Here is a 15,230-nt window from a genome sequence, read left to right on the forward strand (position 1 = left end):
AAAAACAGGAAAGCCTGTCATGTCAAACGAGTATTTTTTCTTTTTTTCTTTTTCATTGAATGAAAGATTCTTTAAATTCTACAGTGCTTTACAATTTTCAAAAGTTTCACACAAATCATTTAATATAATCCCATAATAACCCCTTTTTCCCCACCCCTAAATTGCCCCTCCCTCTTTCCCTCTCCCCACTGGTGACTACCCATTTGTTCTCTGTATCTGTGAGTCTGGTTCTTTTTTTTTGTTGTTATATTCACTGATTTGTTGTATTTTTTAGATTCCACATATAAGTGATATGATCATACAGTATTTGTCTTTCCCTGACATATTTCACTTGTGTAATGCCTTCCATGTCCCTCCATGCTGCTGCAAATGGCAAAATTTCATTCTTTTTATGGGTGAATAATATTCCATTGTGTACATACACCACATCTTCTTTATCCATTCATCTGTTGATGAACATTTAAGTTGCTTCTATACCTTGTCAATTGTAATTAATGCCACTATGAAAATTGAGGTGCATATATCTTTTTGAATTAGTATTTTTGGGGTTTTTTGGATATATATACCCAGGAGTGGAGTTGTGAGGTCATATGGTAGTTCTATTTTAGTTTTTTGAGAAACCTCCATACCAAAAAAATTGATATTATTTTTAGTTTTCCTTTGTTTTTTGTTCAGAAACACCTGATAATTGAGATTAAAAATAATTAATCTAACCTAGTGGTTATTATATGTATTTTTAAATTATATCAGTTTAGGATAAAATCATTTTGAAAGCTTCATATATTTCTAAAAATTCAATTATTTTTATTCCATGGGTTTATTTATAGTTTATCTAGTTTCATGAAGTTAACTTTATATTATTTATATATTATATTTATAAATAACTTTATATTACTTATATATTTACATATTACTAATATATGCTCCAACAAAAATAAATAATGCTCTAACAGTAAAGAAGTAAATTAAAAAGAAGATTGAAATCAAAATGTTTTTTCTGGTCAAATACTGATTCCATTCATTAACACTAAAGTCTATTCAGATCTATTTCAATTGTGGTTTTCTCCACTTTCTTTCAAAGATGTTGGGACTGTTCTTAAAGTAGTCTCAATTCCTAAGGAGACTTGGCATGATTTAGAAGAAGTTCTGCTGGAAGAAATGACAGTTTTCCGGGTGAGTGCTGCTTAATTTCAAGTGTCAACAAGTTCACTTGTATGTCTTTCCCCCCCGGACAGCTGCACACTGAACTTGGTACGGACAAGTAGTCTAGCAGACCCTTCTAATTAGCTTGTCAATTAGAAACCCAGACACTAGTCAAAATAAACCTTGAAACTTTCAATGCTAGTTAAATCTAAAAATGTAAAGAAATATATTCTTGGCTCTTATTTTGTTTTCTCAATGATAAATTACATGATTTACATTTTATATTATTTGTGTAAGTTACCTCAGTGAACAAACTCAGTGTGCCCCCCCACCTCCCAAATCACCTCTTTCACATTTTATGGTATAACTGGGGTGATAGGTAACTTCCTTGAGTGTATAAAAGAAGTACATTCAGAATGACAAAGAAATGAAGACATTTTAACCATTTTTTGGTTTATTTGTGAATTGTTTTATCATATTTTCCTAAAAAATCATTTGTTAGCAAAAAAAATTTTTGAGGTTTTTTATATCACTGGTGGCAAATCTGTTATGAATCCTAGTCTGTACAATTAAGAAAAGTACAGATATTGTCCCTTTGTCCTGAATTGCTGATGGCCCAGGTAAATTTATATAAGATTGAGGGTAGAAGTAGGAGGATATGGGTTGAAGTGAGGGAGGGAAACTAAAATGCAGCATAAACCACAGTGTCTGTTGTTCCTTTTTGAAAGCTAGCTAAGAGGAAGAGCTTGAATTGAAGCACACCTTTATGTGAATTATTTAGGAAATAAAACAGAGAAACAGGTGCTATCAAAGGTGTTATTTCAATTTTGAGGTGAAAGAGGGGAGCAAAGAGGTGAGACATTTACAACTGCAAAGTAAACTGGAATTAGAAGAATTTTGTGGACAGGAGTGAGATAATATTGGATCTAATATTACAACTTAAAATTATCTCATTTAGTCTCCAGGCATCTCAGATGCTTTATCTATAAAATGAAGTGTGGATTAAATTTTTCAGTTGATTAAATATTTTCATTGTAAGCAAAGTCTTCCCAAGGCTTCTCTTTACCCATATTTCTAGACCAGTTAATTAACCCAACAGGGCTCTTGCTCACTATTCAGTAATTTTTTGAAGAGAAAATAAAGTACAATATGACAAGCTCCTAATATATATTGATTCAATTAATATTATGATTAGCTTTGAAACAGATAACTGGTAAATCATGACACGGATATCTTGTAATAAGTTAACAGTGTTCTAGTGGGAAGAGCTTAGGTTCTTCAGTCATAGCTACATGGCAGTTCTGCTTGGAACACTTACACATTCCCTCTGAGCTTCCCCATCAGTAAAACAGGAAAAATAATACCTACCTCACAAGGAAGCTAGAATTAGAGACACTATACGTAGAGCATCCAGAACAGTGCCAGTTACTGTGCTCAGAATCTTAGTGTTAATATAATTTTATTGTTTTAATTTGTCTGCACTCAACATAAGCTACATTTTCAGTAGTCTTCCCTAGTAATCCTTGGTTTAAGTCTTGAAATAATTTAGTCATCATAATTCTATGATTTTTAAAATCAGGCACTTGGACCTAATTTTGTCTGGTATAGAGTACTGACTAATCCCTGTCTTTCACCAACTCCCATTTCAGTATTTACACATTCCTACGTTAGCCTATAAATTCAAAAGTACAAGAATCCAAATGGACTGTGTTAGCAACATAGAATCCATCTAGATTTAACAAACTATGGGCACTGAGGGGCAGATATATAAATTGTTGACTTGTGTCCACTGTTGTGTCACCAGAGCCTAAAATGTGTTTTCAGCCAACATTTATTAAATGAATAAAGGAATCAGCATTTATGAAAAATGAAATATGAGAAACTAAAGAGTCTAAGGTCTTCCTTAGGGAGACCCTGCTTAAAGTGAGGTGCCAGAGTGTGAGGAAGATAAACTGGGAACAGCAGCAACTTATCCTGCTGATTACATCCCATATTACTTTCTAGTAGAAAAAGATTTTACCAGTTCTGTGTTTTTGGAAATCTATTTTGCCACCACCGTTGCCAGTGAAGTTACAGAAGATACTGAATATTATGTTAGCTTTAGAATTTCTTAATTATTTCCAGAATCATTTACTTTTAGGTTTGTCATGGCTCCTTTGCATATTCCCCTTCAGTTATTATATATTGTTATAACAAGTTTCACTTACTAATTCACTGTAAACACACACCTATCATGGTCTTGGCACAACACTTAAGTTCTGGTAATTCAGAGGTGAACAGTATAAACATGACCTTATTTAGCTTACAGACTCTTATACGTTACCCTCATAGTTTCTAGTACTCAATTTATTATCTACCAGTACAATTAAGTTTTACCTTGTAAAATTGTATCATCATATCATGCCATTTTAAAAATAAGGTCCTTTTTTCTATTAATCATTTATTTTCTGGAATTTTATGAACCAGAATATGTATAATTTTGCAGTAATACTGTATTCTAGCTAATTTTCATTCCCTACATCTCTGGCATTTTAAGTTTACACTTCATATCTTAACTATGTTTTTTAGTAAATTAATATAAATTTTAGTTTAAAAATAGTACTTTAAGCTGATCTATTAAGTGACTTTTAACAAAATCTTGAGAGGTTGGAAGCCAACAATCTTGTGAGCACAAATATTTAATATCTATTAGTTTTTTTTTTAATGTTTTCCAGTTTCTGGAGAAAAACTCAACCAGATTACACCTAGGATAACTACTGAATGGCATTTTATTTGGTTTTTAAGATATCATGAGAGGTTCTTTACCAGTTTTTAACAATTAGGTATGAGTAAGTAATACTGTGCTAGCTGCTGGCATGGAAATGATTGTTCATGAGCTTACAATTTTGTGGAAAGATTGTTTACAGTGGGGGACACATCTTCCACAGATAAAATGTTCCATTTCTCTCCCATATTCTCTGCTATGCATTATTGTCATTATTATTTCATTGGCACTCAAGTAGACAAAACATATTTGGGCAGAGTTTAGAGAAATATTTACTTTCAACATTCTATTCTATCAGGCAAAGTTCATACATATATTGTGGTCTAGCAATTGGAATATTTCACTGTCAAACTTTGTTTAATTTTGCAGAAAGAGGGAAAAAAACACAACACACTAAAGCAATTTCTATATACAGTGAAATAAGCAGAGAAATGTTACAGTTTCAGTATTTCTACTTAAATACTGAAGGCTTACTTGAGCCTTACAAGACATTCCATTTAACATAAAATTTAAAAGGGTTAACCTGAGTACTGTGGTAGTTTGACAAGGTAAATAGACAAGGAACAGATTTAGGGTCCTGGTGGTATCTGATACTCTTGGATTTTAAAAAGAAAGACATTTAATGTCAACCAACCAGTTAATTTTACCATAATATCATCTCCAGGAGACCATGTTCATTATGTGTCTTTGCTAGACTGAATAACCAAACCTCATACAAAATCCTGAATTAAAGCCAAGTACTATGTCCATTGCCATCTTGAGGTTGGTTTTAGGACAACACCCCTGGCTAATCGCAGAACATTCCAGTGGTTCCAGTTACATCTAAGATGCTTTTATTCTGGGTGAAATCAAACCCCAATCAGAGCATAGAAAGAAAAATATTCTTCAGTAATAAAAATTTCCATTTTAGAGTAAAATGTTAGTAGGTAATAAGAGGCGAAATAAAATTGGCATTGGTATAGGATTCTAGAAATGACTTTAAATAGACATTATATATTCAAAATGTATTAACGTACTAAGACACAAACCTGATTCCAAATATTACTTGTAATCCTAACTCTGTATTTGAATCATATTTACTACGTGATTCCATACAAGTTGGTTAAAGTCAGTTGAGCCTCAGCTTCTTCATTTCATAATTTTTTGAGGTTTTTTTTTTTCTTTACATTAAAATTACTAGTAAATTGTAGCTATTGTTAACTAGTTATAGAAATGAAAATCTCGTTTAAATGCTTGGAAATTCTACATCTCTACTGTTAAAAAATATTCAAGTGGTATGAAAACCAGGCATTATGCTGATTTTTACTTTGCTCAATGTAAGATTTTTTTCCAGCCCAAAGAGGGTTTTACTTTTGAGACAGTGAAGTGTTACATCAAGTTGCAATGCATTTAGTACAATGGATTTTATTTATAGTCCTATTGACTGCAAAGGATTGCAAGGCAGTTACATTGATAATACATGCATTTTAAACCCAATTTATGCAATATTCCATGAACAACTGAGCAAACAAATGAGAGTTTAATTTTCATTCAAATGAATGTAAAACATAATTGATGCTTTCCAAAACCTTATTCTATTAACTCACTCTAAAGGAGAGTCCATGTGCTTAGCCTCCAGGGAGCTCTGTCTGAGTCTCCTGGGATCAGCAGGTTGAATAGCCCCGCAAGTGCAAAAGTTTAATAAGGACTAGATTAAAATATCTGAAAAATACATACAGTAAATTAGAGTCATAGAAAATCTTGAAAAGATGCTAAGTTTTTAATTTCATTTTTACTTGAACTTCAGGTAAATTTGCAATTGAAACCAGTTTCATGAAAAACTGCTTATGGAGCTACATTTGTTTTAAGTGGAAGTCATAGTCACTACCAGCTATGGCTCAGAAAAAATTATAGCTTCTTTAAATGAGTGTCATCCTAATGTACTGTCAAATAAAATTGAACCACAGGCTGCAAGCAGATAGCACATCCTATTCCAAACTGTTATTAATTTTCTGGTCTGAAAAATAAAGTTTCTTTTAATGAAGGGATTCTAGGATCTTAATTTAAGAATGTTGAAATCATAATATGGCATAATGGAGTTTGATCTGTATGGGGGTTTGTTTTGTTTTACAATTTAAGTATGAAGTCATCATCTCCATCTACCTTATAGATATTTAAACTTTTGTGTTGCCAGTGAACATGAAATGTATGAAAATTCACCAGCTTCACTTTAGTGTAGTTTCACTGAAGTTTTTTTAAAGTACTGACACATAGCTAACTTTCATTTAAATTATACTAACTGCTAATTCTCTAAGAAGCAGTTTTCTTGCACCTTGGCTGTAAAATTTATTTCGTGAAAGACTGCATGAAGTTAGTTGCTTACATAACCACAGAACCATTTCTCCTATGAAACTGTTGGAATGGAAGAAGTTGCTGTGGAATATTTTCCTAACTCTTTTAAATTCTTTGTTTGGGCTCACTGATTCCAGTGTTCACAAACCTAAAAATGATAGCCAGTTTTGTCTTTTAAAACTGAAAATCTGTGATGAATTGGCCCCTTGAGTTTTGTGATTTGATGCTACTAAATTCCAAAGATTTTATTTCTGCATAGAGAAAATTGGTAGATATTCCTTTCAGCATGTTTTTATGAGTGATAATTCCTATAGAAAATTATTATTTTAACATCATTAAGCTATGAACATGGGAAACTCTAAAATTATTCCATTAAATTAATTTACATTCTAAATTATTTGTCTCATTTTTGTCTCAGGCAGGTTGTCTTAAATTTGTTAAGAAAATTCTGTGTTCAGCTTAGATATCAGAGTTTGAAGTGGAAATTTGCAATTCTGCAGCACGCAGTGGGTAATTAAAACCACAAAAGTGGATGAGCTCACCAGGAAAAAAAAATGTAGAATCCAGAGGAGAGTAAAAAAGAGTCAGCAAGGGAAAGCAAACATGTGAGGAATGGCTGGAGACACAGAAGATTATGAAAAAGAATAGTCAATAAAGAATTTCAAGGCACAATGAAATCTAATAGAGGAAGCAGTCAAGAAGCACTGAGTGGTCAGTAGTGCTATGTAAAGCAAGAAGTCTATAATAATAATATAGATTGACAGTGTCCATTCAGCAATGCAGTTCATCAGTGATTTTTGCTTCTGAGCACCAGAAGGCCACCTCTCTAGAATAAGGGCTAGACTCAGTGGGCTGAGGGATGAATGGCACTGAATGGGACATGAACAAATAAATACAGTGGGTATAGAATATTTAGATTATTTTCAAGGAAATTCCAGCTAAGCTTGAAGGATTAAGGAAAACTTTGTTTGTTTGTTTGTTTTTTTAAAGATGCTTGCCTTTGTCTCATATATAAATTCAGTGGATGGAACAGGGTATAATGGGGGAAGTAGAAAAGATAGGAGAGAAGGGGGAAAATTGATAGAGAATTTAGTCATTCATTAACAAATATTTATTGAGAACTTGTAAATATAGTTGACCTTTGAGCATCTCGGGGGTTAGGGGCAGCAATCCTCCGTGCCGGGGAAAATCTAAGTGTAACTTTTTAGTTGGCCCTGCGTATCTTTGGTTTTACATCCATGGATTCATCCAACTGCTGATGGTGTAGTACTATATTATTTACTATTAAAAAAATAGTGAAGTTCAGACCCATGTTGTTCTAGGATTAACTGTAGCAGAAACAATCCCAGTTGCTACGTATATGGCAGTAAATGAAACAGGCAAAAACCCCTGTCCTAAATTAATGTGGGGGGGAGGACCTGGGGGATGAGAGAAACAATTAAGGAAACATATGAGATGCCTCTGCCACTGTCCCCACATCCTATCGCGCACTCCTGCTCCCTGCCTTCAGATAAGAGCTTGCATACTTCAGACTCCGCCTTGAAATACAGGAGGAAAGTCACAAGACGCAAGCCAAACATCGTATATATATGTTATTATACATAAATGTCACATATAGCAAGAAAAGGATACGGGAGGGTGTGTGTGTGTTGTGTGTATGTATGTGCATGTGAGAGAGAGAGGAGAGATGTGAACACTCTGTGGGAAGTACATTTGTAAAGTGTTTTACATGTATCAATTCATTTAATATTCTCAACAGCCCTATGAGGAAGGTACCACTGTCCTCATTTTTCAGATGAGAAAATTGAATTACAGAGAGGCTTCGCACCTCACTCAGTGTCACGCTTCTGGACAGGTCTCAGTTACTACTATTTGAATCCATACAGTCTGTCTCCAGAGTTCACCTTTTTACACTTTCTTCAGGGCTTAGCTTCGGTCACCTACACAGAGAGGCCCTTTAACATTATTCTTCCCACCTAAGCCTTTCTCATCAGCTATCTCTGAAACCCCCAAGCCATCTCTTCTTCGTGCTGTGTTTGTCATTGATGAAAGATTAGATGGAGCCCAGTTCAGTGAAAGGGAGTCTAAGAGAATAAGTTAATGCATTCAGGTGAATGCATTTTTTTTTTTTTTTGAGGTCTGAGTTCATCAAAGAACAGCATTTATTTATGCAAACTACATGTGGTCATGATAGGTTTAGAAGAACACTATAATGAAGTGTATTGGTGATTATTACTTCTCTAGTTATGACTTCTCTAGACTAATCTGTTGATAGAAATTGAAGAGATTATGTTTTCTGGCAAGGCCTGAAACGTAGGCCTTTGAACTTTAAACAGTCATTTTAACAATGAAGTGATCTCATCTCATCTGAGCTCTCACAGTTCTTGACAGCTGGAAACCTGCCCAATACTCTCACCTCTCCTCTGTTACCAGGAGCAGGCCTGACATTCTCATCTAGGCCACAGTGTTCTCCAGTCGAACATACACATTTTCACAGAGCCCCGACATCAGGTGGAGCCACTCTCAGACCATGATGAATCAAGGAAAAAGCGAGACCATTCTGTACTCATGTCTAAACACAGACAAGAACATAAACTGTCCAGACCACAAAGATGACCAGCTATCTCCCTGTCCTTTCCAGATGAGTGATTGCAACTTCACCAGTCGCTGCTATAACCTCTCTCTGTTCTTCACTCCTTCTAAATAAGACTTATGAAGATACCTAATCGTAGAATTACCTCTGCTTTTTGACAGCCTCTAGTGCAAAGCAAACCTTCACTTCCTTGATCCCTCCCACAGATCACCTACACAAGGCCAGAACATCTAAGTCCTTTCCAACACTCTGTTAGCATGCCCATGGTCTCCCTTATCACAATGAGCAATAAACCCAGCCTCATCCACTACGGGTATGTTCCTGATGGTCTTTGACTAGAGGACATGAACACGCTCCTATTGATTGCACCGCACATGTAATATTTAACTATGCGATTTCTTTCCCGTGTCTTATTTCCCAATTATATTGCCTCTTGTGGGCACTTAACTCTCTGAAAATTTATGTTCGTGTTCTGTGACTTTTATAATTGACTAAATAGTCCACATTTTCTTTTTCTTCATTAGGAACCAACTGTTATTTCAGCAATGGAGCTTTCCACTAAACAGGTACTATCATTATGTATTATAATTAATATTCTATATTTTGTTAATGTGTTTCAAATAGATAAATATATTTATGTCCCATCAAATTTTATAGATTTATTAACAGTAGTTCAAAACATCAAGAAGAAAAAAGAGCATTCTTCCAATAACTAGTAGAATGAAAATTAAGGTAATTTTCATTGCTGTCATGTTTTTGACCAGCCTCATATGTGTCCTATGAATACATTTCTTATATCATTATTTGCTGTAAATTTTCATTTTTAGCATTTTTTTGGTCATTATAATTTACTCAATAATTATTTCATCTATCTATCCTTTAAAATAACATTGGTGGATATTTCAGAATATAAATAAATTTATAATTTAATTTGCATGGATAAACAAAATATATTTTATAGGATAATAAAATTATGCCCTGGGCTGTATATGTTTGGAGGATTTTGACTTAAAAGTTAATTTTACTTTTTCAGTATATTGTGTGGTAGAGAAAACATTTAGTTTGGCTAAATATAAAAGGAAAAATAGCAAAAACAGTCACTGCCAAATGATAAGGTATTAAACTCCATGAATTCAAAAGTTAAGGGCAGCGTGTTAATAGTCTTTTCATTGGCATAGAATGAATGCTTTGGCAAGACACTTAAGAAACACAAATGACTTCTAAATGCTAAATTATATGTACAAAACAAATATAATTTTAACTTCTAATGAATTATCTTTTCCGCATAAATGTAACCTAGCCTTTCTACTCAGTATATCAAAGGTAACTTAAAAAACAAAGATTGCTTAGGTCCTGAGTTGAAATTAATTATTAAATAACTTAGCAGAAAAAACCCAGAATGGAGTAGGAAGCCCCTCACTCACTGTAGGGAAAACTTACATACGAAATTATTGAATATGAGAATGATTTAGCAAATCTTACTTCTGAATTGTTTACACATTTTATCTCTGACCATGCATTATTTCTTGTACAAGAGACTAAAATATTGTGCCAGTAAAGCTCAGTGTATATCCTTTCCACACGTCCGCATCAAAATAGATCGGTAATCTCCAAGATATTTGGAGAAATCCAGAGTGCAGATACTGCTGACCTGACACTGTCATCTTACACCTCATAAGTATGTGTTCACCTGTTCTTGTAATCTAAAAATTGTCATATGTTGGCAAGGAAATCCGGGGACTTCCAGGATGGAAGCTAGACTGGAATATTCTTTCCCATAATGATTTTTTGAATTATTTATTTATCTTCAGCTGGACTTCATTGTCAATCTTAATTACACTGCATCTGTTTTTGTAAAACATGTCTTTCTGTTCAAACATTTTTCAAGCTACCTAAGAATTACCTATTAAACACATTTCACCAAAAAACAAAAACAATTTATCATTCTGAAATACCAGGTTGGAACAGAGTGTCCCTAGCCTTCGTTTTCCATTACTGAAGTTTGATTTCATTCAGATGTGACTCAATTTCATTTATGCTCATGGAAATTTTAAAAGTGAGGCAGTAGTTTCAAGAGGGAGAAGCAGTGTTGCAACTAATCTCTGGATAAATGGGCTCATCTCCTGCTTATGACCCGCAACTTGTTAAGGAGGATAGTGAAAAAGCCTGTGGTGATGTTAAATTGGGCAGAAAAAGCACATGAGGCTATTTGCTAGTGACTGGATTATGCTCAGTGGTGCCTGCAAGCCTCCCTATACTTCATTTAGATAGCATGAATAGTCTTGCAGATCATTAATAGTACTGCAGAATAATTGTAAAATGAAAACTAGACATTGAATTGTATTTAATTTTTGGCATTTAATCACACTTGAGGTTTTTATTACAATAATTTCAGTTGCCATATTTTTGATTTCATATTGTTCTCGTGTATTATTTCTCTGTTTTTCTCCTAAAAGGACGTGACAGATTCAGATATTATTGTCTAGATAACAAATCCTTTTCCACTCAAATGTAATATTCTTAGAAATCTGTAAGAATTCATTTTGTTCATACTTCTTAAAAGTTATTGGCCAAACATAGAGATCTCCTTATTATAACCTACTTGGTCAATAGCTTTTTAAATAGTTACGACCACAGTACATGGTTCATGTCTGTGTTCGCCAGTGCCATCCATGCTTCTGGAGACTGCTTCCCCATTTTAACTAATTTAATTGTTGTTTAAATGTTATGCTTGTTTCATTTTTTTTTATCAGATTGAGATTGCTTGCCTTCAATACAGTCTAAGTTTATTTTTTTAAAGGTGCTTTTGGAAGACAGAAATAAAGAATAGGAGACAAAAAAGAATTTCTTTCCATTAGTTAAGTTCTTTGTTAATGTTTCTCAAATTATGATCAGCTGTTACCACATACAGGCTCAGTAGAAGCTTTTAGAGGAGTACAAATCAATCTAATTTTCTCCCAACAAAAAAAGCTTAATAATACTCCATCTTTTTTTCCCCGAGGCTTAAACTATCATTTCTTAATTTGCTGTGGTTTGTCCTATCTTTCAATACAACAAGACAAGGTGAATATAGTAAGAAGTTGCTCATGTTTAACAGATAGCCTCTTCTACAGACTATTTTGTGCTACAATATTGTGTACTGTAAATATTCTTCACTTACTGGAATGGAGTAAGCACTGTTTATCAGGATGACTGCCTCCATAATAGTTTAGGTTTTTTTTTTCATTACTTCGTCTGCCTTTTTCCCCTTTCTTGAATTAAGATATAAGTAAATTGGTTAGCTTTAAGCATGTAATTATTTTCTATAAAAGTGTTCCTTTTAACCTCAATAATTTCTTCAATTCTAATAGATACTTCAATCTTCATTTAAATTTATCTTTGATATATGTAGTCCATGTTTGAAAGCCTTTTGAAATGCAGTTTTAATTATATCCATTGCTGACTGTCCGGCAATTTGCAATAATAAAAAAGCACACCATGATTCAGAGACTGGCTTTTCTGCAAATTATTTTTCATTTATAGAGTGGAGAAATTAAAATACACTTTTGAGGTCTTTTTCATATGTACTATCACATGTTTCAACTTCTATTTAATGTTCTATTATAATTGTTCAATCACCTAGTGCAGGAGAAGGGAGCTATGACAGCAACTACAGTAAGAAGTAGAAAATTACAAAACAATTTTATTTGTATTTCATTTTGTGTTTACATAAATTTGCAACTGATACACTATGTTGGCTTAACTTTATTAAAGTTATTTTTAAAATTGTATTGAAATCCTGAATTATTGGCTTCTAGAAAGCTTTCTTTTTTCTTCTGTATTCTGCCTCATGTCATAACTTCAGATTCACTGAGGACAGTGGCATCATAGTTTTATCAGGATGCATACATTAAAGATCTAGTTAAACAAGCTCATTTTATGAATAAGGAAGTTATGTCTTAGAAAAATTATGTGAATGGCCCAAGATCACACAGAGTTAATGTCAGGGAAGACCTAGAATCCAGGTATGTTGACATCGAACACCCCACTTTTTCCACAACACCTGAGCTTTTTTCCCAAGTCTAGGACACCAGCTAGCATGTACTTGATTCCCCCATCTGGTGATCTTTTGAATGAGAAGTAATTGAGTACTTTTGTTTAAAGTAATCTTCCTGGAGATAGTGCAAAGGCAAGACAGTTGGTGTTGAGCAAAACTTCCTACCAAATGCAAGTACCAAAACGTCATCCTTTCCCTTCTTATGGGAGGGCAGACTACATCACAGGCTATGCAGTAGGGCCTCCAGGAGTCACAAACACAAGATCCCTGCCTCAAGACCAATGAGAATACATTGCAAAGTAGATAATCTGAGTAATCAACATTATAAAACAGCAGAAGTAAATAGAGCAAGCTAAGAACAAAAACTGAAGGTTTGAACTTTACATTGTTCAGTGCCTTACTGTCTTCTTAAAAGTTTTTATGAGAAATAATTGATATATAACTATTACTGTCTTCCCTTGGTTTTATAGTTATAATATATACTTGTTTCAGTCAAATACTTAGATTTTCATCTTGCTGTATTTTAAATGGTAATGTTTCCTGCCAGTCCTTTGAAGAAACCACCAATAATGGAGTGCTTTTAAACCCACAAATATGAGTGTATTTTTTGCTAAGTTATGTGTAAATAACCTTTTTTTAAAAGGAAAAAGAGATATGAAAGACAAGTTGGTTTTTGTCATAACAGTAAACTCTTCCCACAGCAACAGCTGTACATTGGCTCCACTGCGGGGGTGGCGCAGCTCCCTTTACACCGATGTGATGTTTACGGGCAAGCCTGTGCGGAGTGCTGCCTGGCCCGAGACCCCTACTGTGCCTGGGATGGCTCTTCATGCTCTCGCTATTTTCCTACTGCAAAGAGGTAAGAGGAATATTCGATATAAATAGTGTTTCATAGTTATCTTACTTGATTCCATTTTTGGAACCACTTCTTCCTATAAGTATATCCCCTTTTTTTCTGATGACTAAAATGAGATGTAGAGGGATTTTTGTTTTGTTTTGTTTTGTTTCTTTCCCTTAAATAGTCAAAATTGTCAGACGATTGTGTAATAGTACAGTTGGGTACTCAGTGTAATGAAACAAATGGTTTTGATAAATTATGAAGGGAAATCTAAAACATCATGATAATATCCTTGAATGTTTACACTTGAAAATTGTAAAGTTTTGCAACTGCATCTTACACATGGGGGAAAGCTGAAGAGAAAGTCACCAGCACGGTCTAGACTGGGCCTTGTGTCTTTTGACCAAAAACTGTTCTTCTTTTTCTGTCCAGCAACATTCTGTCCTGGTTTTAAATTTTAATAAGGCAATTTATGTCCTTGGATGAATGGAAAATTCTCAGATATAAGAATTTACTTACCTATGGAGTCTTAGTACACAGGGACCAAATTATAAAAAGTCAAGAATATTTTTTTCTAGTTTTGAAGATACCGTATTTTTGTATAATGTTAGTTAACCAGCGTTAAAACATATTTTTATGTGAATCTCCAAAATTTAAAGTCTACTAAATTATCATAGCATCATCTTGTACTTGCCTTATTTGAACTTAAAATATAAAACTATGTAATAAAATATCTATTTATCAACCTGTACACATGTATTATACAAATATTTAAAGTGTATTTTTGATAATTCTTGAAAGTGTTTTTTTCAGACATGCTTGACTAAAAGTTGCTAAGCTATGCCTAGAAGTTATCTAAAACAGTATGTTTAGAGAAATCAACTGTAAGTTGCTGTCTAGGATATTGAATGTGTTGGGAATGGACATTTCGTCACTCAGTAGAGTGTTATATTCAGGAGGTGCAGTTATACTTCAGGGAACTTTAAGACACATCCTAAAAGTTGTACAGTAATTTGATTCACTTTTGCTTTAAAAAACAAAAACACTTTCTTAATTTGACAAAATAGTTACCTTAAGATATTCTCTACCACTCACTTAAGGCTACTTTTCTCTGTTGATACTCACCAGTATTTAAAAAACAAGCAATGATAGATGAAAGTAATATACAATACTTGCTAATATAAACCTAAAGACTAACAGTATGCCCATCAACCTATTGAAATATTTAAGAGAAATCAGCATTATTAAACCACTGCAATTTAGAAGCAATAAAATTTGTTTTGTTTTTTTTATCTTAGCTAGTGTTTTATAAGAGGCTATGATTGTGAGTTTTTTCATTGCTAATGAGATGCATTCTGAAATATTTGAATCATTTTAAATGTTTGCAAAAAATATTAAAGAAAAATAACCCTAATGTCTACTCAGATATATTGACTACACACTTTAGTTAATATTGACTATATTGACTATAATGTTAAATCATCTACAATTTTAACCTTTCATATACTCAGTCCATATGGATTAA

At 33.5% G+C, this 15,230-nt stretch overlaps 1 protein-coding gene across 3 annotated transcripts in view; it reads left to right on the forward strand.

Moving 5' to 3' along the window:
• The window catches only part of SEMA3A (semaphorin 3A), a 443,880-nt gene that overhangs the window by 399,865 nt on the left and 28,785 nt on the right, over nucleotides 1–15,230 (forward strand). For all 3 annotated transcript variants that reach the window (XM_045510443.2, XM_045510442.2, XM_074367557.1), the window contains 3 exons: nucleotides 1,082–1,173; nucleotides 9,356–9,397; nucleotides 13,569–13,726. In XM_045510443.2, the coding sequence (XP_045366399.1) occupies nucleotides 1,082–1,173; nucleotides 9,356–9,397; nucleotides 13,569–13,726 (292 nt within the window). The remainder of the gene's footprint in view (nucleotides 1–1,081; nucleotides 1,174–9,355; nucleotides 9,398–13,568; nucleotides 13,727–15,230) is intronic.

The sequence above is a fragment of the Camelus bactrianus genome, chromosome 7 (genome assembly GCF_048773025.1).
Source record: "Camelus bactrianus isolate YW-2024 breed Bactrian camel chromosome 7, ASM4877302v1, whole genome shotgun sequence".
NCBI lineage: Eukaryota > Metazoa > Chordata > Mammalia > Artiodactyla > Camelidae > Camelus > Camelus bactrianus.